This window comes from Sceloporus occidentalis, unplaced genomic scaffold, assembly GCF_023333645.1.
Source record: "Sceloporus occidentalis isolate IW3139 unplaced genomic scaffold, rSceOcc1.0.p SCAF_1, whole genome shotgun sequence".
In the NCBI taxonomy this organism is placed as follows: domain Eukaryota; kingdom Metazoa; phylum Chordata; class Lepidosauria; order Squamata; family Phrynosomatidae; genus Sceloporus; species Sceloporus occidentalis.
In genome coordinates, this window is record NW_028316981.1 from 88,941,064 (window position 1) to 88,962,995 (window position 21,932).

Here is a 21,932-nt window from a genome sequence, read left to right on the forward strand (position 1 = left end):
TTGTTTTGCCACTTTTGCTTGACCAATAAACAGATAGACAAACTAATTTGGTGTCCCTGAAAATTTGTAACATGTAAGCAAAGACACAGTTCTTTGCTCGTGTCACTTTGCATTTTAGTTTTTGAAATAAAATATTTAAAATGAGATATTTTCTTTGGAGAAGAGTAGACAAGTAAAAATAGAGATAGAACATACAAAGGATTTTTGGAAAGACATGGATGTAATGAAGAATGTTAGGTAGAAATAAAAACTGATTTTTAAATTTTCAACAAAAGCAAGATAGGAAGTACGAAGTTTAACACAGGCCTCATTCCCACTGGGTTATAAAGCGGATTATAGGATATCAAGAATCGGATTATAGAATATTGTTCCCATTTGAATGTGTGTTCAATCCTCATTATAGGGACATTGTTCCCATTATAATTCAGATTTGATCCTCATTTGATTGATTCTCTAGTTATAACCCGAATCAGCTGTGTTCTATCCTGACACCACTTTTCCAGCAGTTCTTTTGCCATGGACCGTGTCCAATCCAGGGTAAATTAATGGGAATGTCAAGGGTGTCCGATTCAAGTAGTTGTTTGTTTGTAATGTAATGTAATATAGTTTATTCGGTCTTTGACCAGTATAAGAAATAAAAAGAAAAGAAAAACAGCATCAGTATAATTGTTTGTTTGTTGTAGGCTGCCCTTGAGTCAGCCTTGGTTCATGGCGACCTTGTGAATGAGACATCTCCAATCCTCTCTATCCTTAGTTCTGCTTAGGTCTTGCAGGCTTAGGCTCATTTGAGTGGGATGCACCGCTCCTTGCGCCTCGCGGGCACACTGTAAGAACCATTCTGTTTCTCCATATTCTGTTTTGACAGTAGCCTCTTGTCTTAAGTACAGATTTTTTATCAGGACTGTCAAATGTAGTGGCACTCCCATTTGTTTAACAGCATTCCATAGCTTCTCATGATCTATGCAGTCAAAGACTTTGCTATAGTCCATAAAGCACATGCTTATTTTCTTCTTGAATTCCTTGGTTCATTCCATTAGCCATCATATATTTGCAATGTAGTTCCTAGTGCCTTTTCCTTTCCTGAACCCAACTTGTACCTCTGTTAATTCTTGTACCTAATTCTTGTACCTGAATTCAAAACTGAAATTATGAATTCAGTTGTGTAATTTACAATTTGCATTCTGAAAATCTCTTACATTTTTGCTTTGAACAAGATCCTACCATGTTCTTATTCCCAAGCATGTCAGCATATAATTGCCACTTCAGTACTCTACTGACTGATCCTTATGTATCCAAGAACAATAGAGCTGGCCTCAGCACCTGTACTTGAGAATTAAGCCCTACTGAAGTCAGTGAGATCTAAGTTAGAATTAGGCAGTAAGTATAGCAATTCAACATTCAGTCAGAGATAATGGGAGCTCAAATAATTTTTTCCCCCACCGTTAGTTCTAAAAAGGAAATTGTTTGGTTCTTATTACTTGTTTGTGGAGTGAACAGGCATGTATACAATGAGGAATCCATGTGCTGTTTTACAAAGTATTTACTTTACTGAAACTGTGTATGCAAGCTCTAACTGTACAGATTCTGTACTGATAGATTTTTGGCAACACAGCATCAGGAATGCAGTGAACTCTTTAAATAATTCTCAGTCCATTTAAAGAAACAAGGTAACTATTTTTAGCATCTATAGCTCAGCTTTCTTTTCCTTGGTGAGTATAGGAGGGAACAAGGCAGTTGTAAAAGAGGAATAAGAAGTCACGTAGAACATCTTTCCAAAAAAGTAATGCTAAGTCTGTATTCCAGGGAGCCCTGGGATAGTCAGCAGTGGGAGATAAACCTCCCTCAAAGACAGCTTGACGCTTCTATCATTCTTCACCAACAATGTGCAAATGTAGGAGAGTGCTTGGATGCATTCCAATACTGTTCAATAAGATAGCCATGTGATCACTATGTTAGTCTGTTTCAGCATGAAAAGGCATAAAGTATTCCATTACCATCATTAAATATACTGTCTTATTCCAGCATAAGCCTTCATGGATTTCAGTCAATTCCAGGGCAGGTATGGTCCAAATGAAGATTTAGATGTATTAGTACATCTCTGCTTTGCTATAGATCAGTAAAGAGTTCTCATTTCCTTGTTTGTTTAAGGGAAGACAAATTGGCAGCAAAATCCCCATCTTCGTCACCATCTCCTCCATCTCCAGATCTTTAACTGCTGGTCTGGAGCTATTTGTCTGGTCTGGAGCTGTTATTTAGTGCCCTGAATATGAGTACTAATTAGTTGCCTTTCTCCAGGGCTATGTGGAATTCTCCTGGCCACTTTCTAAGTATTGTATTACAATTAGGGATATACACGAGGATGAATTATTAAAATACTTATCTTCCTGCTGGGAAAAAAGCCTAATATTCTCCTATGGTATTACTCCCCATATTCATACTCCTGAAGTGTTGCACAGCAATTATTTTGGGGAGAAAAACATGAATTTTCTCATACAAAAGCACTATTTTTTCTGTGCAGAAAACAGAATTTTCTTACAGGAAACTATTTTCTGGACAGGAAACTGTGCAGAAAACATTTTGTTTATGAGTGTGTGTACACAATGCCTGAATTTTTTTTCTCCTCAGAATAAAGTGTGTGATACTTTAGGTGCTGAATACCAGGAGAAAATTGTACAAATTAATTATTCTTCCTGGTAGGCCTTCCCAACCTGCAGAAAAGTCATTTTTTTCAATCTGGGAATGAATCATTGAGTATTCTTTCCATCCCTAGTTAGAATCCTTGATCTATAGTTACTGGAACTGTGAAAATTTGCTTTTGGGGGGGTCTCACACTCACAGACTTCCCTGGTCAGCATGGCTGCTATTATTGAGTGTTAGCAGTGTAACATTCTATATTACTTCTGTTTTCTTTTCTAGGTAGAAAAAGACAAAAATTTAGAGTGTAAACAGCAACTCTCTGAGCAGTATAACCTCCTAAAGAGAGAACAGGAAGAAAGACTCAGAGGTAAGAGCCAAAATGTGTTTTACAACATATCTGGGGCTGCATTTGCACTGCATACTTAATGCAATTTGACACCACTTTAACTGCCATGGCTCAATGCTATAGAATTCTGGGATTTGTATTTAGCCCTTTCTGTCAGAGAACTCTGGTGCCACAATGAACTACAAATCCTAGGATTTCATAAGATGTCAGATTGCATTAATTTTAGAGTGGGGCAACAGCCTAAGCTTCCTCATGCTTCTGTTAAAGTAGAAAGGTAAGTAATTCCCATGTTGGATTTTGGTGTGATATTTTTTTTTTTTACTTGTTGGAGTCACTGTGATAGAAGCAGCTGTATGATGGGCAGAAATTTAAAGACATATGGACTTTGTCAGGGCAACAACAATGAAAAGCAGATAGCAGTACCTAATTTCCACTTTGAAGCCAAGTTCTACAGATAAGTAGATCTGACCCAGTCATATGTAGAATAGCCCCTAACTAATTTGTCCCATTGATCTGAATGTGCCTACATTAAAGATCAGAGAGCCAGCATAGTATAGTATTTAGAGCATTAGACTATGACTCTGGAGAGCAGGCTTTGAATTCCCTCAGCCATAGAAACCCATGGGCAGGTTAGACTTTTTCAGCCTCAGAGGAAGGCAGAGGTAAACTCACTCTAAACAAATCTTGCCAAGAAAACTCTTTGATAGGGTAGCTTTAGGCTTGTCATAAGTTGGAAACAGCTGGAATGCACACAACAGCAACAACAAACAAACAATTCTAAAGATTATTTAGGCTAGCTCAAATCCAATTTTGAAGCTTACCTTGGTGGACTTAAAGCTAGAGTTCTAGCAGTGATGTTATGAAACAGTTTAGTTGGCAGAAATTCCCACATTTGCCTCTCTTGGATTTCCATTTTAATAATAATAATAATAATAATAATAATAATAATAATAATAATAATAATAATGACTTTGCTAATTATTTCATCTCTAAGATTTCCACTATTCGTTCTGAGATAGTCCCCCCCCCCGATTCTTCTTCTGCTCTTAATCTTTTATCGCCCTCACCTAACAAATTTTCTGTGTTTCCTCCTGCCTCTTTGGATGAACTCTCTACACTTCTGAACTCTTGCAAACCTGCAACCTGTTCTCTTGATCCAATTCCTACTCGTCTTCTAATCTCTATAGCTCCCTCCTTTCTGCCCTCGCTTCTCCATATCTTCAATCTCGCTCTCTCTACAGGCTCCTTCCCTTCGGACTTCAAACATGCTCTCATTTCCCCAATTCTGAAAAAACCTTCTCTTGACCCCTCCTCTTTGTCTAGCTATCGTCCGATTTCTCTTCTCCCCTTTCTTTCTAAGGTTTTGGAATGGGTTGTTTATTCACGCTGTCTTGAGTTTCTTGAAGCCAACTTCATCCTCGATCCCTTTCAGTCTGGTTTCCACCCAAGGCATTCTACTGAGACAGCTCTCACTAAGATTTCGAATGACCTTTTACGGGCCAAGGCTAATGGCCTTTACTCTGTTCTCATCCTTCTCGATTTGTCTGCAGCCTTTGACACCATTGATCACTGTCTCCTAATTGACATACTCTCTGACCTTGGGTTCTCAGACTCTGTTCTCGACTGGTTTAGATCTTACTTGTCTGGCAGATCTTTCGCAGTGGTTGCAGGCGGTCCGACTTCTTCTCCTGTTCCCTTATCTGTTGGAGTTCCCCAGGGCTCTGTTCTGGGTCCCCTTCTGTTTTCTCTCTACACACTGTCCTTAGGAAAACTCATCAGCTCTTTTGGTTTTTCCTACCATCTCTATGCCGATGACACCCAGTTATATCTTTCCACCCCTGACCTTTCTCCAAGGCTTGAACAGCAAGTCTCGTCCTGCCTCACAGCCGTCTCGCAGTGGATGCGCCATCGGCATTTGAAGCTCAACATGTCCAAGACGGAGCTTTCCTCCTAAGCCCACCCTTCAACACTCCTTTTCTGTCTCTGTGGACAACATTTCTATTCAACCAGTCCAGCAAGCCCGCAGTCTTGGTTATATCTTTGACTCTTCTCTGTCGTGTATCCCTCAGATCCAGACCACAGCCAAGGCTTGACGATTCTTTTTGTACAATATTGCCAAAATCCGACCATATCTTTCCACCTCTACTGCCAAGATCCTGGTCCATGCCCTAGTGGTCTCACAACTTGATTACTGTAACGTCCTCCTGGCTGGGCTTCCTCTTTCTCACCTCCGTCCTTTAATCTCTGTTCAGCATTCAGCTGCATGCATTATCACTTCCACCCACCGTGCTGACCACATCTCTCCTGTGTTGGCATCCCTTCACTGGCTCCCCCTCCCTTTCCGCATTCAGTATAAGCTCCTGCTGTCGACATTTAAAGCCCTCCATGGACTGGCCCCTCCTTACTTATCAGACCTTCTTTCTCCTCACCTTCCCACCAGGGCCCTCCGTTCTGGTAGTCAAGGTCTGCTGTCCCAGCCCAGGATTTCCTCTGCCCCATCCCAGATTCGCCCCTTTTCACTTGCTGCCCCTCACTCCTGGAACCTTCTTCCCCCACAAGCAAGAGCCATCACTTCTTTAACCAGCTTCAAAACGGAGTTGAAAACCATCTTGTTCAGAGAAGCCTTCCCAGGCATTGCATAATTGTTGCTTACTATTTGATGTTCTTTTGGTGCCTGTTTATCAAACCATTTCCTGTATTGCTATGTACTGTATATGCATTATCCTACTTGAGAGTATGTATTTTCCCTGGAAGATTAACCATCCATTATGAAACCAAGCCCTCCCTCCAGTCCATCTGCCTTGGTCCAGGCCTCGGAGGTAGAGAGGAACTGCTGGACCTCTTACCCTTTCCCTCCACCACTCCCTTCTCCTTCTGTGTCATGTCTTTTTAGATTGTAAGCCCGAGGGCAGGGATCCGTCTAGCTAAAAAGATTGCATGTACAGCGCTGTGTAAATTTACAGCGCTTCATAAATAAAGGTTAATAATAATAATAATAATAATAATAATAATAATAATAATTTTATTTATATTTCCCACCTCTCCCTGCGGATCAAGGTGGGATTACAACAATAGAAACAACATTACAGTACAAGAGAAAAAACTACAATTTCATATAAAATACACTGAATAAAACAGTAAAACCGCTATCAATACAACACATAGACTAAATCATAATTTAAAATACATATCTTTACAAATAGAAGTGGGGTGTTTCTAATTCTCTTAATACAGATGAGGTGAATAGGCCTGCCAGAAGAGATCCATCTTAAGTGCGTTCTTAAAGGCATCTAAAGTGGTAATGAGACAGATCTCCTCCGACAAGCCATTCCATAATTTAGGAACTACAGCACTAAATGCCCTGTGGGAAGTTGTTGTTAACCTGGTGTTTACATACTCTAATAAGTTCTTCCCGGTTGTTCTGAGAGTGTGGGGCGGATTGTGTAGGGAGAGGCGTTCCCTCCACCATCAAGGGAAAAAAACAAAACTGTCAATGTCATCATACTTGTGGAAGGAGAGGTTTTCCCCCCCACCCCTAATATTATGGGAAGTGGTGTTTCAAAAAGCTGGGAAGCAGATGTGGAAAGAAGAAATAACTACTGGCAAGAAACCAGCACACATTGAGTTACCACAGAAGCGGAAGTACAAGAAAGTCACGACAGGAGCAGGAGCAGCTTCACATTTCTTTAGTAATGTAGTCATGACCTCAACAAAGGCTTTGGTCACAGAGATATATGTTGAAGGACATAGTGCTAAACTGATGTTTGTATATGAGACATCAGCCTATCCTACCATGTCCCTATGTTCTCTGAACATGGTTATAACTATAGGATTTATCGCATGCATTTTCTAGCCCGATCCATGAACTGGACAGGATCGGGCTGGAAGGGGGAAAAATGGGTTTTACTGCACACAGAATTGCTGCTGCATTGCCATTTGACCATGATCCATCCCCAAGCAGTGCTCTGGTGGCCAATTTTGGTAAAATGGAAAGCTTCCGTAGTGCTAAAATCGGCCACCAGAGCACAGCTTGGGAACAGATGAAGGTTAGACGGCAGCGCAACAGCAATTTTGTGTGCAGTAAAAGCCGCTTTCCCCCGTTCCAGCCAGATTGTGTCCAGTGCATGGCTCAGGATGGAACATGTGTGTGATAAACTCCTATATGTATGTGCTCAGTGGTATGAAACAATTCCAAATAGATTTTCCAGTTCCAGCTCCTGTTCCCTGGTTAGAGTCTTTCTACACTGTGATTCATTGTATTTTTAACTTCCTCTGAGGGTCACTGTCAATAGCAGCAGTATAGTTGAGACTTTCTATCCTGCTCAGATCTCTGGGTTCTCCTTTACATTCTTGAAACAAGAGGCGTGATCTGTTCATGGCAGGGATGGAAAGAATATTCATATTTGTTAATGCCCACGTTTTTTTAAAAAAAGGATTCTCAACAATCCCAAAACCACACTGGTAAGAATAATAGACCAGCAAATTTTGCACTATTTTCTCTTGGTATTCAAGCACACTGACGTGTTATGGAAAAAGTATTATGTGAAGAAGAACATGAAGTTTGTGCAAATAACAGGGTTTTGCATAAAAAAAAAACACCATGGTTTTTTCCACAGAATAATTACCCTACGGATGCCGCAGAAGAATAATTGGGATCTTTGAATACTGTGGTGAACATTAATTTTCTTCAGAGGGTTGCATGTCCCAACACCTCACGAAGTGTGCACGTGTGACAAAGCTTTCTCTGTAGCAGCAGCCCAGCTATGGAACTGCCTACTAGGGGAACTTAGACCAGCTCCATCTCTTTTGAGCCTCCACAGCCAGCTAAAATGGTGATATTCTGTCCAGCCTTTAGTGTTTCAAACTGCTCCATCTGTTTAAGTTCTTTGCTTTAAAATTATTTAAGGACAATTTTTCAATTTTTTTTTTAATTAAAGAAGATTTTAATATGCTTGTAAAGTTTGTAACTCTGCATTGTCCTGGTGCACTGTGCTGGGATATACTCTATATAATCATGTATAAGTCTAGAAATTTTAGTCAAAAAATGGACACAAAAACCTGAGTTGACTTATCCATGAGTCATTGTATGCACTATACTTGAACCACAAGGGACCATTTCTTGGTGAAACTCAAGAGTGTAATCTGTTCTGGTGGAAGCAGTTAATTTTTCCAAACTGGTTCTGTTTGCATTCAACTGTGTAAAGAGAAACCTTAGATGGGCTAGAGTGTGGCTTGTGTTCCTCCTTGTTTCATCTCCAATGTTGTTCTGTGCTCTTTCCACAGAACTCCAGAAAGCACATGACCAAGAGAGGCATCTTCTGATGGAATCCTATGAAAAGTCAAAGTCATCTTTACAGGTGCTCTTGCCTATGCTCCAAAGAGCAGAGAACTCCTGATTAAAATGCAGAAAAAGACAGTCCAGTTCCTTCTTGTTATTCTAAACTTTCAAAGTACTGTACTGCAGGCTTACTGTACTGTACTGTACTGCATGATGTAGTGGTGTGAATGTTGAACTGGGACTCTGGAGTTGTTGCTGTGCATCTTCAAGTATTTTCCAATTAATGGCCATCCTAAGGCAAACCTATCATGGGGTTTTCATGGCAAGTTTTTTCAGAAGGGGTTTGCCATTGCCATCCTCTCACGCTGAGAGAGTGTGACTTGCCCAAGATAGCCCAGTGAATTTACGTGGCAGAGCCAGGATTTGTACCCTGGTCTCATGGAGTCATAGTCCAGCACTCAAACCACTACACCACTCTGGCTCTCTGTGACTCTGGAAATCAGGCTTCAATTCCTTGCTCAGCCATGAAACTCACTGGGTGACCTTGGGCAAGTCACACTATTCTCAGCCAAGACAAGGGCAACACCCCCCCCCCCCCCCGAAGAAACTTGCCAAGAAAATTCCCTGATAGGGTTGCCCTAGGGTGGCCATTAGTTGGGAAAGACTTGGAGGCACACCACATATCACAGTCCAACACTCAAACCACTACACCATGCTGGCTCTCAGGTTCACTTTAGGGTAGTCATAAGTCAGAAATGACTTGGAGGCACACAGAAAAGCAAAACACTACAGTTCGAATAATGTTTTTAAAAAGTAAATCACAGGTTAGTGGGCTTTCTGAGTCAGGACCCTGGTGTCGAGCAGTGTCTTTAATCCTTTGCCTCCCCACTACTATCTTCATCTGGATTAGGTCCTCTGTGTCTTGTATTTGCCAATTTCATTTATGGTACTGGTTGAAAAACAATTATCCAGTTTACTGACTAGCATAATCTAAGCTTTCTATGGCATGGTGCTTGTCTATGTGGGGAAATAGTGAGAGATGCATGCTTCTGTTGGAGTTGTGAATTTGTACTAATGCATTCAGCCTCATCTTCCTGCTTTAGGAGACTATAGACAAATTGAGTTCCCAGATGAAGTCCTTTGAAGAGAAAATGAAACGAGTGGAGGAATCAATCCTGAGCAGAGATTATAAGAAGCACATCCAGGTACAAAAGCAGACATAATCTATTGTGTAGAATGTATTTGTTTATGAAAAAAGGAACAATGCCACCTCCTCCTATCATAAACCCACTTCCCCTCACATACTTAGAGGAGGAGCAAAAATACATGTTCTAATCCCATCTCCAGATCCTTACTGGTCCTAGACCCAAAATTTGCACATGGAAGGAATAAGCTTGATACATTTAGCTTGTCCAGCAGATATTTTGGAATATGAATCCATGTTTCAGCATATAGAAGAAGAGTTCTTAAGGGGAACAAAGTTTCCTGACTATGAAAAAAGAAGAAGAGGTTTTAAAAAGCATTAAGATGCTTTTGCTTGACGTCATGGCCAACAAACCAGGACCTTGGCCTGTTAGACATTTTGGACTACAACCCTCACAGTTTTCCAGGCTGGATGGTGAAGTCTAGTAACTGAAATCCAAAGCATCCATAGTTCCCAACATAGCATCATGTAATCCAGTGCATCTAACCAGGGCATAAATTTCATTTAACTCAGTGGGACTTGTGTCTGAGCAGGTAAGCATATATTTGCACTTCAAGCAGTGTATCAGCTTGAGTGAATTAGAATCATAGAGCTGAAAAAGACCACAAGGGCCATCCCGTCCAACCTTCTGCTATGCAGGAACTCTCAGTCAAAGCATCCCTGACAGATAGCCATCCAGCCTCTGTTTAAAGACCTCCAAAGGTCCTGACAGTTAGAAACACACACAGTGCATACACTGAGAAACCCATTGAGCTCAATGGGACTTACTCAGTGATAAAGATAATTTTATTGCAGTTGTAGTTTCTCCCCAACATGGGAAGACAGTGACCCTCTGGGTGACATTTTGTTTCTGTAAGGCTTTGTGCATGTATGCTTGCATGTATACATTAGTATAAGAATGTGACATGGTTGCTGCCAGCCTTTGGATTCAGGATGTATGTTTACATTTCCCATCTTGTTTTCTAGGATTATGGGAGTCCCAGCCAATTCTGGGAACAGGAACTAGAGAGTTTGCATTTTGTCATTGAGATGAAGAATGAACGCATCCACCACTTGGACAAAAAGCTATTGAATCTGGAAACAGTGGTGAGTTTGCCTGAGTTTTTAGTATTTCATAAATCTTTGTGGACGTTAGTAAAAACATCTGAGATTAGGAACCCTTAGGCTGTATACATAAACAACTTCACTGTACCTTTGAAAACTAGTAAGTCATTGTGGTTTTTCTTTCCCCTGGGGATTGGAAAAGCTACCTTTTTGGACAACAGTTCCCAGAATACTTGTGCCAGCAGAAAGATGGCTCCTAGGGTTTAATCTGCACTGCAGAAATAATGCAGTTTGTTACTGCTTTAACTGCCATGGCTTCATCTTATCAAGTTCTGCGTTTTTGTATTTTGCTGTGACACCAAAGTTCTCTAACAGAGAAGGTTAAAAATCTTACAAAATTACAAACCCAGAATTCTATAGTATTGAGACATGGCAATTCAAGCAGTGTCAAACTGCATTATTTTTGCAGTGCAGTTTAGACCTGGAAGAACATATGCAACATACTGACCCACTAATATGTCCAGTCTTTACACCCTGAAGGTCTACAAATATGAGGGTGCTATTGTCCTCCAAAAATATTGTCTCAGTATCCTTATTAGTGTTCAGCCTTCTGAGAAGTGCTTTTCATAGGATGACATTTTGACAGAGTACTGCAGCTCTGTGCTTTTACTTGATCTAACGGGGAGAATAGTGGATGTTTTTTGTGTCCACAGTATTGTGTCCACTCATTCATTTGACCTTTTACAGATGGAGCGAAACTTGTTGCTTGAGGAGAAAGTGAAAACTCTTCAGCAAGAGAATGAAGACCTCCAAGTACGGATGCAGAATCACATAACAGTGACAAGGTACTGAGCTCAGCTGCATGGAGTATCCCTGATACAAAATGTCTTTGTGAAGGGGTGTTGGAACTGTGCTACAGAAATACATGCAAAGAAGTGTCCAGAGGAAGATTTAAAGTGACCAAATTCACTGTCTTTGTTCTATGTATACAGGCTATCTAGACTGGGATCAGCAGTGACAGCATAGCTGTGACAAGTAGTGGCAAGCAAACCAACCAGTTTAGTAGCAACAACTCCCCATACTAAAAGTATCTATAAATTATCTGCTTCCCATGCAACATCCAGTGTCAGTGTGCTCTGTTAAGTACTGGAGAAGTTTTCCCACAATGCTTAAGAACGGCTGTTGCAATCAGCAGTACCGCAAAAGTACAAGGCTTTACTGTGTTCTGGGGTGTTTTTAACCACATTTTTCCTGATTTTACCAGGTGCATGGATTTAATGTGCCCCATCTTGTTTTTAAAAACATGGTCTAGTTTTCAGTTGCTCAAATTACTTCAGTTTCCCTCTTCCCACCTTTTTTTCATGTCACTTCTGAGAACTGCCCTGTGTATTTTAGAGAAGTGGCTATTGCTCAGTGGTAGAGCATGTGCTGTGCATGCAGATGGTTCCAGGTTTAATTCCTGCCAGCTCAAAATAGGTCTAGGAAAGAACCTTGTTTTTATAGAGCGGTAACAATAATTATCTGGGAAAATTATTTTAAAATCATTCAAAAATCAAGAGCAATTATTTGAGGCAGAAGGAGGAGGAGACCGTGCATCTTATTATTTTTTAAAGTATGTATAGAAGCAGAAACAAGAAGGCACTAGTCTGGGTGCGGAAAGGATGACTTGGGGTCATTCCCACTGGCAGGATGAATGGCTTCATGAATTTGAAAACGATTCTTAAAAAAAACCCAGTCCCTACTATCAAAGGAGATCTTTTCCTTACCCCAATCCAAGTGACTTAATTTGCCCTGATTGTCATCCCCACTGGCAGCGCTGCTTCAGCATCCCCTGTCAATTATCCATGATGTAAGCAGCTGCCTGGCTTGGAATTGGGGGGCTTGTGGAGGCGGAGAGGGTGTGACCTGAGACTGAGAGAGTGTGATGCTCAAGAGAGATGCAAACGCTGAAGGGTCAGAGGGTCAGAGTAGCACAAGGGGGAGGAAGAGGAAGAAGGAGGCAGGAGGAGGAAGCAGGAGGAAGGGTCAGTGACCCAGGGGAGAAGGAAGAGGGGGATAAAGGCTTTGGTGGGGGGATGGGAGGAAAAGGTAGGGGCTTGGGGCCTGACTGAGGAAGAGGAGGAGGAAGAAGGAGGCAGCAGCAGCAGGAGGAGGAGGGACCCAGGGAACCTTGGGAAGGGAGGGCATCAGCATCCAGAGAGCCCGGGGGAAGGAGGGCACTGGTATCCAGGGAGCCTAGGGGAAGGAGGGCACCAGCATCCAGGGAGGCTTGGGAAGTGAGGGCACCAGCATCCAGGGAGGCTTATAGGAAGGAGGGCAGGGCATCTTTTCCTTTCTTTTCTTTTTTTCTTTTCTTTTGTAAATACAATAAAGTGATAGAGTGGTTTAGCACCTTTGCAAGTAGTTGCTAAACCATTCTGTCGCTTAATCGATTAATTTAATTAATTTTTTTAAAAAAGGAACCAAAAGTCACACCAATAAATGACAAGACAGCACTGGGTGAGAGGGGCGTGGAGGAATGACATCTCCAAAAAAATGGGGAGGGATGATAAACACCCCTCTGCCATTAGTCCCTCCCCTCCAGAATGCTGTGATTCCAATCTGTTGTTCCCACTTGCTGAACACCCTTTGGAATCGTGTTTTTTTCAAAAGAACCTCTTTTAAGCTAGCATCTGAAAAAAACGGTTCTTTTGCCTTTGCCTCGCTTCATCATGACAGATTCAATCACATCACAGCAGGAACCAGTTTCAAATGGGAACGAGGGCATTTAATTTGCTCAGCAATTCTTTTGATAGTGGGAATGAGCCCCAAATGTAAGGTAGATTACAGGACTGGCATCACATGGTGGATCCAGAGGAGCAGATAATTGCACACAAGAAGGACCTCTCCCTGCTGGTACTGTAGCAAATGCTGTAGCTGAATACAATAGGTGGGACTCCTGTAGTAGCTGCCTGATGATCTCTCTAAGAGAGATCTTCAGACAAAAAGATCCAGTGAGTGGAGTCCCTAGGGCAGCTGCCTTTTGGCTCTCTTACTTTATGAAGGGTCCCCCTCTGAGTAAGGGATACAGCTATAGAGCACAACTGCCAAGGCCTAAATGCCTTGTTTTGAGGAGTCCTTTAGTAGATGAGGAGTCTTGGTGGCATCTCCCATGATGCCTTCCTCTGAACAAGTGCCATTCAGAGTGAACCATCTTAGCCTTCACTGCTCTTTTAGCATCACATTGGCTGCTTTTTGAAAGTGGTACCACTCTTTAGAGAGCAAGCCCAACTGATGGGCAACAGCTAGTGGGTGTGGCAACAGAAAGCAGAGTGGCAACAGAAAAGGACTTGTCCATCTGCCTAAGGCAAAGAGACTTTGTATGCTGTCTCTGACAACTTCCTGTGTTCATATACTTCACTGGCCATGCTGGTTGGGGGATGCTGGGAAATGTTAAGTCCAAAAATTAACTTATCCCAGTTCTGGTTCTGCTTTACAGGCAACTCTCTGATGAGCTCCTCAGTGTTCGTGGGGCCCTGGAGAAGGAGGCACAGCTAAGAGAACAAGCTCACCGGGAGAAGGAAGAATTGCTGTACAGAGTGCTCAATGGTGATCCTGTGCACATCTTCCCTATCTCCACTGAGGCAGCACTCATTGCTACATAGCACTTGGAAAGGCCAAATGGACTGAACATGGGGCAGAGCAAGGGAAAAGAGGAGACTGTTCAGTCCTTTCATTCTAGCCCTTCTGTTTCCAGCCAGACCAAGAGCTCAGTGCTGTGTGACAACACTGTATTGACCGAAAGGTTCTTGAGTACCACATGCTTTTGGTTTTCAGTTTCTTCCAACACTTAAAAAGGATGCATGGTGCTCTCCCCACCAAAAAAGGCCAGCATTAATGCTTGCCAAGATATAAAGTTAAATGTGCTTCCATTTTGAGTGTGCACAAGCAAGCACTGGCCAGGATGGGCTTCTCCCACCCTGACCTCCTCACCTAAGGAAGCAACCAAATCAGCTACCTCAGATACCAGACTGTATGTGGTAGGGTAGTGTCCCAGTTGCCTTTGGTATTTCAGTAGCTGTGGCTTTATGTTGGAAGGAGCCACAGAAAATAAGAAGAGGCACACAGATTAAACATACAGGGACCTAACTCCCCCAATTCTTTCATCAGCTGGATCAAGGATGGATAACATGTGGCCTTCTAAAAGTTGCTGGACTATAAGTTCCATCATCCATCACAATTAACTATGCAAACTAGAGCTGGTGGGGGTTCCAGTCCGACTACATCAGGAGAACGAGACTTTCACCTTGCCTGTGGTAGATATTGCGGGGAGGCAGAATTACATTTCCACAGCTGTTTTGATGTGAGTTGGAGCAAGTAGAGCCAACCCCAAATAATTAAATTAAGAACTTAGATAGAAATGTGAATATTTACAATGAAGGGATGAGTCCCTCCTCTGTTCCATGCTACTTGTTTTTGAAGTACTTGGTAAGCTACAAAGCTAAGTGACTGATCATGCATGGCCACTGGCTGGGGGATTCTTATTTGGAACTAAGCCCTAGTAATTAAATTGAGAACTTAGACAGGAGTGTGGATATTTGCAACAAAGGAATGCTTCAAATATTCTCCAGTCATACACTTATGTTGTTTATAATGGGCTGGGAGAAGTTTCTTTTAAAAAGATTCAACTACAAGGGCAGGGCCTATTCGCTGTGGGCTTTTCCTTTCCAATTACCCCATGATAGCAATTGGCTTCTTGCCCACATGACTGGAGAATGGCTGTACTAGATAAGGAGGTCTCAAGCAGATGAGAGAAAATGGAAGAGGCACCCTCTTTATTCACTTCCCTCCAGCAGTGACAATATTTTAATAGAAAGCATTCTTTCTGTTTTGATGGAATCTTTCTTTCTTTCTTTCTTTCTTTCTTTCTTTCTTTCTTTCTTTCTTTCTTTCAGAGCTTGGAAATGTTGCTTTTTGTACTATATTAAACCTGCTGACCATGCATACTGGGTTGTTCTGGGAACTGAAATACCAAAAAGTAACTTTGCCAAGCTCTGCTTTGTCATACTGTCAGTTATTAGAGAATAGTGTTATTAGAAATGCCCACAAAATGCAAGCACTTGGAAATCCAGGAGGACTTTTCCTCCTCATGTCACTCTTTTGGGAAGCTACCAAAAGAGGTTGCCCTCTCGTGGCTATGATGCAGCACTGTTAGTTGCAAAGAAAAGAGTAACTGCTTGTCCAAAGTGAAGACACTGTTGCAGAGGCATAGCACATAGACAGACAGTAGTATAACAAGAATAATTTGAATTAGAATGAAGTAGGTATGAAAAGTAATCAGGGAGTAGTTTATGCTCCTGTACCAATGGAAATGCTGGCATGTAGCACATTGTGAATGGAGAATGTTGTGAATAAACACTGGCACAGAAGTAATGAAAGACAATGAACTGATAAACTTTATTTCAGTCTGGGAAACTAAAGCATGGATCCACACAACAGTTGAGTCCCTATCTTGTGACATGCCACTTGTTTTGGAAGTACTCAGCAAGCTGCAAAACCAGGTGATTGTGCATGGCGATGGCTAGAGCATTCTGGGATTTGCACTCCTACAAGTACTTTTCCAAGCTCTCCCCCTTAGTATGGCTTTTTTTCAGTCTGGTCCACCCAATCTCCTGGTGTGTTGGGATACAACTCACTACCTAACTGCACCCTACACCTGGTTGGTGGGCTACAAGTTGGACAAGCCAACTTGTTTCATTTCAGCTACTCAACTTTTTGCGATTCCTGAAACATTTAGGGAACAAAAATGGGAATAACCAGTCTCTTGACAAAACTTTAATTTCCATTCATCACATACAATACACTTACATCTGAATAGGAAAGAGTTTGTTATGGAGAAGGTACATGCCCACCTCATAATTAAAACAACTTACCAAGTTTTCCACCATGAGGAAATTTTGGAATATTATCAAGGTTGAAAATCTGTCCTAGCCAGAATAATGATTTAACATGTGTGAAGTGATTTTTCCTAACCAGTGACCATAATGAGTATCTCAGATATGTATGTTGGTGAAAAAAACTGTGCTCTTTTAAAACAAAAAAACTGTGGGCATCAAATAGGTGTGATTTTCTGCACGTAAAATAGTAATCAAATTCTGTTTGGATTTGAAGGAATTATTGCGCATTCATTGCCTGTGAGTATCGCACCAGATACTCTATTTGATCCAAACTTATTTGTTTCTAAACTATAAAATGGGTGTTGTTTTCAAGCATATCCCCACCCTCCTAATGTGACATCAATGTGTGGGCCATTAGCTGGCACAGAAATGCCAACATTAAGGCAGACAATAGAATGAAGAGGAGGGGAAGGTGGCAAGCATGTGCTAATGTAGTTCCCAAGTAACAGAGGAGTGGGAGTTTAGGCCACACTATATTCAGAAAGTTAAAAATATGTGTATGAAGAAAGAAAGAAAAACTCAGTACTGAGCAATTACAAAGCTCATACATTGCACTGAGAGGACAAGACAGCCTAACTGTGAGAGTCCTATCAGCTAATACATTGTTTTGGAATCTCCAATAAAGAATAATCAAGAATTTGAGATATTTGGGGGGGGGGGTGGTGGAATGGGAGGGAGAATGTGAATGAGCAAGAAACTGGCCAAGTGACTAAACTTTTAGTATATACCGTATGTCCTGCAAATTCATACCCATGATTTCTCTGATCAAATCTATCCATCTAGCATGCAGCCTACTTCTGTTTCTACTTCCCTCCATCTTCCCTAGCATTATTGTCTTTTCTAATGAGTCATGACTTTTCATAATGTGGCCAAAGCATGGCAGTCTCAATTTGGTCATCTTGGCTTCCAGGGAGAGTTCAGGTCTGATTTGTTTAAAGTTACTAGTTTTGGAAAAAAGTATGATTTTGTTGCTGGTCATTATAGGTTCTTACATGTATTTGATAAATAGTTATTTCAAATAAGAGTTCAGTTGCAACAGATCCCAAAACATTCAGCTTGTTTAGGCCAACCCACTGTCCCCATAGTATTATACGGCTGAAATCAAAAGACCAACAAGGATTTTTCAAACAGTTTTCAGAACGGTGGTATTTTCATTGGATTGTTTCAAGTGGCCCTCCCTTCCTTTTTTCAACTGTCCCAAATTACTACCACAAATTATGCAGTTGAGTTTCCCGCATTTGGGGAAATCACAGGGGTCAGCACACCTGGAGTGCAATGGATGAGCCTCACCCTGGGAAAATCACCTTCGTGATCATGGTGTCTCCCTGCCAGGTAAGTATGTCCATGGCTTTTTCATTCAGTGAAGGAGAATAACTGCAAGTAATTCCTACAAGAGAACTCAGCAGAAATGCACGCCATCAAAACAATTGCAAAGGAACATTAGTTGGTGCACATTCTACTGTCCTGCTGTTTGCAAGATCTAAGTGAAAATGTAGCCAAGACAAATGTAATTGTGTGTGTGTGTGAGAGAGAGAGAGAGAGAATATGAAGGAATGCTGAAGAATTGACACCTGTAACCAGGAGGTAGTACTGATACAATTTTGTATGAAAAGGTTGAATAAAGGAAGTAGATATATTTTTTCACAGCACTGTCTATGTTTTTGCATAGGTCAAAGTTAAATTCCCCGATTGTATTTGGGCCATACCAGCTGCAAAAATGACATCTGTGCACACATTTCCTGAGACAGAAACACATCACCTGGTCAGATTATTGGCAACAATATAATAATAATAATAATATTTATTATTTCTAGCCTGCTTTTCCATAGATCAAAGCGGGTAACAAAGTTCAATTCAACATAACAAAAATACAAAATCCAGCATAGCAATAGTACAGTTAAAACACAATTAACAACAAGATTAAAACAAGGCTAAAAAACAATTATACTAGCTGATACCAGCATACATCCCATATCCAAACTCTCCCTCCCCCAGCACACAGCACAGTAGCAGAGAAGGATACAGACAATCAATCACTGCAACTATCCAGCTAGCAGGAACCCAGCCCATCTCCCTCCAAGATGTTACACAGGTGCGCAGTTGCGGAGTCGCGGAGATGTAAAGGTCCGTAGGCGGCTTCTCTGGGACGGTGCGCAGATGTGCAAGCAGACACCCGAGCCCAGAGAGCCGCCCGGCCGCAGCAGCCCCAGCCGCACAGTCCTTGGAGGAAAAAGGGGCGGGACGAAGGAGGAGGCCAAACAGGCTGGCTTTAAGCACTCCGCTGCCACCGGAACGCCCCTCTCTCCGCCTTCCCCCAGCTGGGGCAAACACTCCTCAGTCCTGGCAAGCTGGAGACGCCGAGATGTAAAGGTCCGTAGGCGGCTTCTCTGGGACGGTGCGCAGATGCGCAAGCAGACAAGCTGAAGACTCGAAGGAGAAATGAAACTAGCTGTCTTTCCTCCTGTCTAAACAGATCATTGGGACTACTTAACTCTTCCAAAAATTGCAGCCCTGGCCATGCATGGTTTGAATGAAACTGTATAACTGTATAGACATAGCCCTGGCTTCTGACTGGGGGTAGTTTGGAAATATGACGGTGAAGCAGTTTGAAGGGCAAGCCAAAGATGGGTGATGCATTGAGATGTGAAGCCCCCCCCCCCCAAATAGGAATAAAAGAATTTTTGTCCATGTTTTTCCTGAATCATGCTAAAATAAAATATTCCATAATTGATTTTCTTCCCTTTTTTCAATTATTTCTTGGCTTTTTTCTGCCCCCCCCCCCCCCATTTTCCCCTGCTGCATCATTCAGATTTTATAACATCTAGTCAAAATGCTAATCCAGGACATTAGGAGGGATGGGATGGGATGTTGCACATCAGCTCACTGAAATACCAGTCAGACCTGTCCCAGATTTGGCGTACTTGGACCTAGAGAAGAACAGATACCACAGAACCTAGGCAGACTGAGGTAGGGCAAAAACAGATGGGAAAAAAATTACCAATAGTGAAGAAGTGTAAAGAAAATAAGATAAGTGAATGCCTTCAGAACAACAAAGGTATCTTCCGGAGGAGAAAAATGTAGTTTTAAAACTTACCTACCCACCCCTTTTAAGCTTATTAGAAATAACACCATCCTGTTTGCATCTGAGAATGTGAGAAAAGGTCACATAACAGGTCCTGTATATATCCTGAACAATAATATGCATTATGGAAAGGTGTTTATACATTTGCACATGTGTGTATCTGTCACTCTAATAGCTGGATGGGCTATGGCAGTGAGGACAGGTGCAGGCCCCCAAGGCAGATCACCTCAACTCCTGTAGCCACCCTTTTTCTGGCAACTCTCCCCCCCAAAAAACCCTGTATTTCTTCTCCTAGAACCCACCCTTAAAAGAGCTGGCAGCCTGCAAAAGCAAAAGAACTTCTGACTACTGGGGTTTCCCCCCCTCCATTTCTGGCAGTCCATGTGGTCCCTGAAGATAATTGGTCCCTGAGGCCACCAAAGTTGCCCATCCCTTGTCTAATCTATCCTATATCTGGGCATTTCATTCTTTCTGCCTAAGCATTTGTTATTGTTAACCACCCCCAGTTGATCCCTACTCATGACAACCCCATGAATGAGACCCCTCCAAGTCCTCCTGTTCTGTTCCAAAAATGCTGTGAAAAATGAATTCTAATTCTTCCAGGAAAAACCATCAGTTGCCAGATAGAACAACTCTGTGGCTTTTGCTGCACCCTCCATCCAAAGAAAAAACTTCCATGCCATTGCAATTCATCTGTGCCTGTTTGTACACAGATCTCATAGATCCTGACCTGGTCCCTTAAAAAATCTTAAGATGGTGATGTTGAAGAAGAGGATGAGATTTTCTGGATTTGGGAAGAAATCATACTTTATTATTATAGGTTTTTGTGGGGGGTTTTGGCCTATGTGACTATGTTTTAGAATGTTCTAGAACATGGCCACATAGCCTGAAAAACCCACAAAAAACTATAGATGCCGGCCATGAAAGCCTTTGTTATCACATACTCTATTACTGTTTGTTTGCTACTATTATAAAGCTCATCTATGGGTCTGAACAGACAGGCCAAAATAAAGCTGCTTTGGGTCATTTTGGAGGTATGCTGTTTTAATGATGCATGCTTCCTAAGAGGCTGGAAGCCATGCCAAAGCCACGCTCCAGCCCTAAGGACTGTAGCGCAGCTTTGGCGCAGCTTCTGGCCTCTTAAGATGCATGTGTCATTTAAACAGCATACCTCCAAAGTGACCCGAAGCAGATTTATTTTGGCCTGTCTGTTTGGGTCCTATCTTGACATGTGCATGGTAAGATACTTTTATTCAGTGTATTCCTGTCCTAATTAAAACGATGATAATTGTTGTGTGTCTTCAAGTCATTTTTGACTTACAACACTCAGTGCTAGTGAATCTTGGAAATTGTAGTTTATTGTGGCACCAGGGCTCTCTGACAGTGAAGGCTAAATGCCTCACAAAACTACAGTTCCCAGAATTCCCTAACATTGAGCCAGAGTAGGTAAAGCAGTCCCAAACTGGTCTTGTGAGACAGCAGTGGCTTAGTGGTTAAGATGCTAATTCTGACGATCGGAAGATCGGAAGGCTGGCAGTTTGAGGCCCACGTGTTGCATGACGGGGTGAGCTCCTGTCACTAGTCCCATCTTCTGCCAACCTAGCAGTTCGAAAGCATACAAAATAGGTATCACTTCACAGTGGGAAGGTAACAGTGTTCGGTGCAGTTATGATGACCACATGGCCACCAGAGCAATCCTCCGACAACACTGGCTCTTCAACTTAGAAACAGGGATGAGCACCGCCCCTTACAGTCAGTTACGACAAGACATCCATTGCAAGGAACTACCTCTACCTTTACCTTTATTCATAACAATAATATTTATTTCTTATCCGCTTCTCCCTATGGATCGAAGCAGGAAACAACAGACCAACAAATGCACTACATTAGTTAAAATGCACATACCAGTTAAAATACATCACTTAGGACAGCAATCCACATTTCAAAATTAATCATTTAAAATGTACAATTGAAAAAACATCTGGATAGGCCTTCCAGAAGACACTCATCTTTAATACAATGCATTCAGCCCTTGAATCTCCTCTGGCAGGTTGTTCTTTAGACTGGGGGCAGCTGATAATACAGTCTGAGACCATTTTAACATAGCTTCATGCTATGGGATTCTAGGATTTCTAGTTTTGTGAGAGATGTAGCCTTCCCTGTCAGAGAGGTCTGGTGCCAGAACAAACTACAACTCCCAGGATTCCATAGGATGGAGCCATGGCAGTTAAAGCGGTGTCAAACTGCATTATTTCTGCAGTGCAGATGTGACTTTTGACACTGAAGTCAGCCTTTCAGAACTCAGATTTGAGAACTGAGTACATACGTGTAGGCTTAGGATACATGTGTTTCAAAAAAGACACACTATTCCTCACAACAGCCCTGAAAGGTAGGGCAATATTACC

The 21,932-nt window shown here is 41.9% G+C and overlaps 1 protein-coding gene and 1 pseudogene across 1 annotated transcript in view; one reads left to right on the top strand and one right to left on the bottom strand.

Moving 5' to 3' along the window:
• The window catches only part of CCDC69 (coiled-coil domain containing 69), a 57,498-nt gene extending 41,567 nt beyond the window's left edge, over positions 1 to 15,931 (top strand). The window contains exons 4-9 of the mRNA XM_089528302.1: positions 2,917 to 3,004; positions 8,267 to 8,340; positions 9,365 to 9,466; positions 10,432 to 10,551; positions 11,257 to 11,354; positions 13,988 to 15,931. Of these exons, the coding sequence (XP_089384428.1) occupies positions 2,917 to 3,004; positions 8,267 to 8,340; positions 9,365 to 9,466; positions 10,432 to 10,551; positions 11,257 to 11,354; positions 13,988 to 14,153 (648 nt within the window). The 3' untranslated portion in view covers positions 14,154 to 15,931. The remainder of the gene's footprint in view (positions 1 to 2,916; positions 3,005 to 8,266; positions 8,341 to 9,364; positions 9,467 to 10,431; positions 10,552 to 11,256; positions 11,355 to 13,987) is intronic.
• A 1,713-nt stretch (positions 15,932 to 17,644) lies between these two features.
• Positions 17,645 to 17,785, bottom strand: LOC149321775 (U1 spliceosomal RNA; annotated as a pseudogene).
• Between the last annotated feature and the right edge of the window lie 4,147 nt (positions 17,786 to 21,932).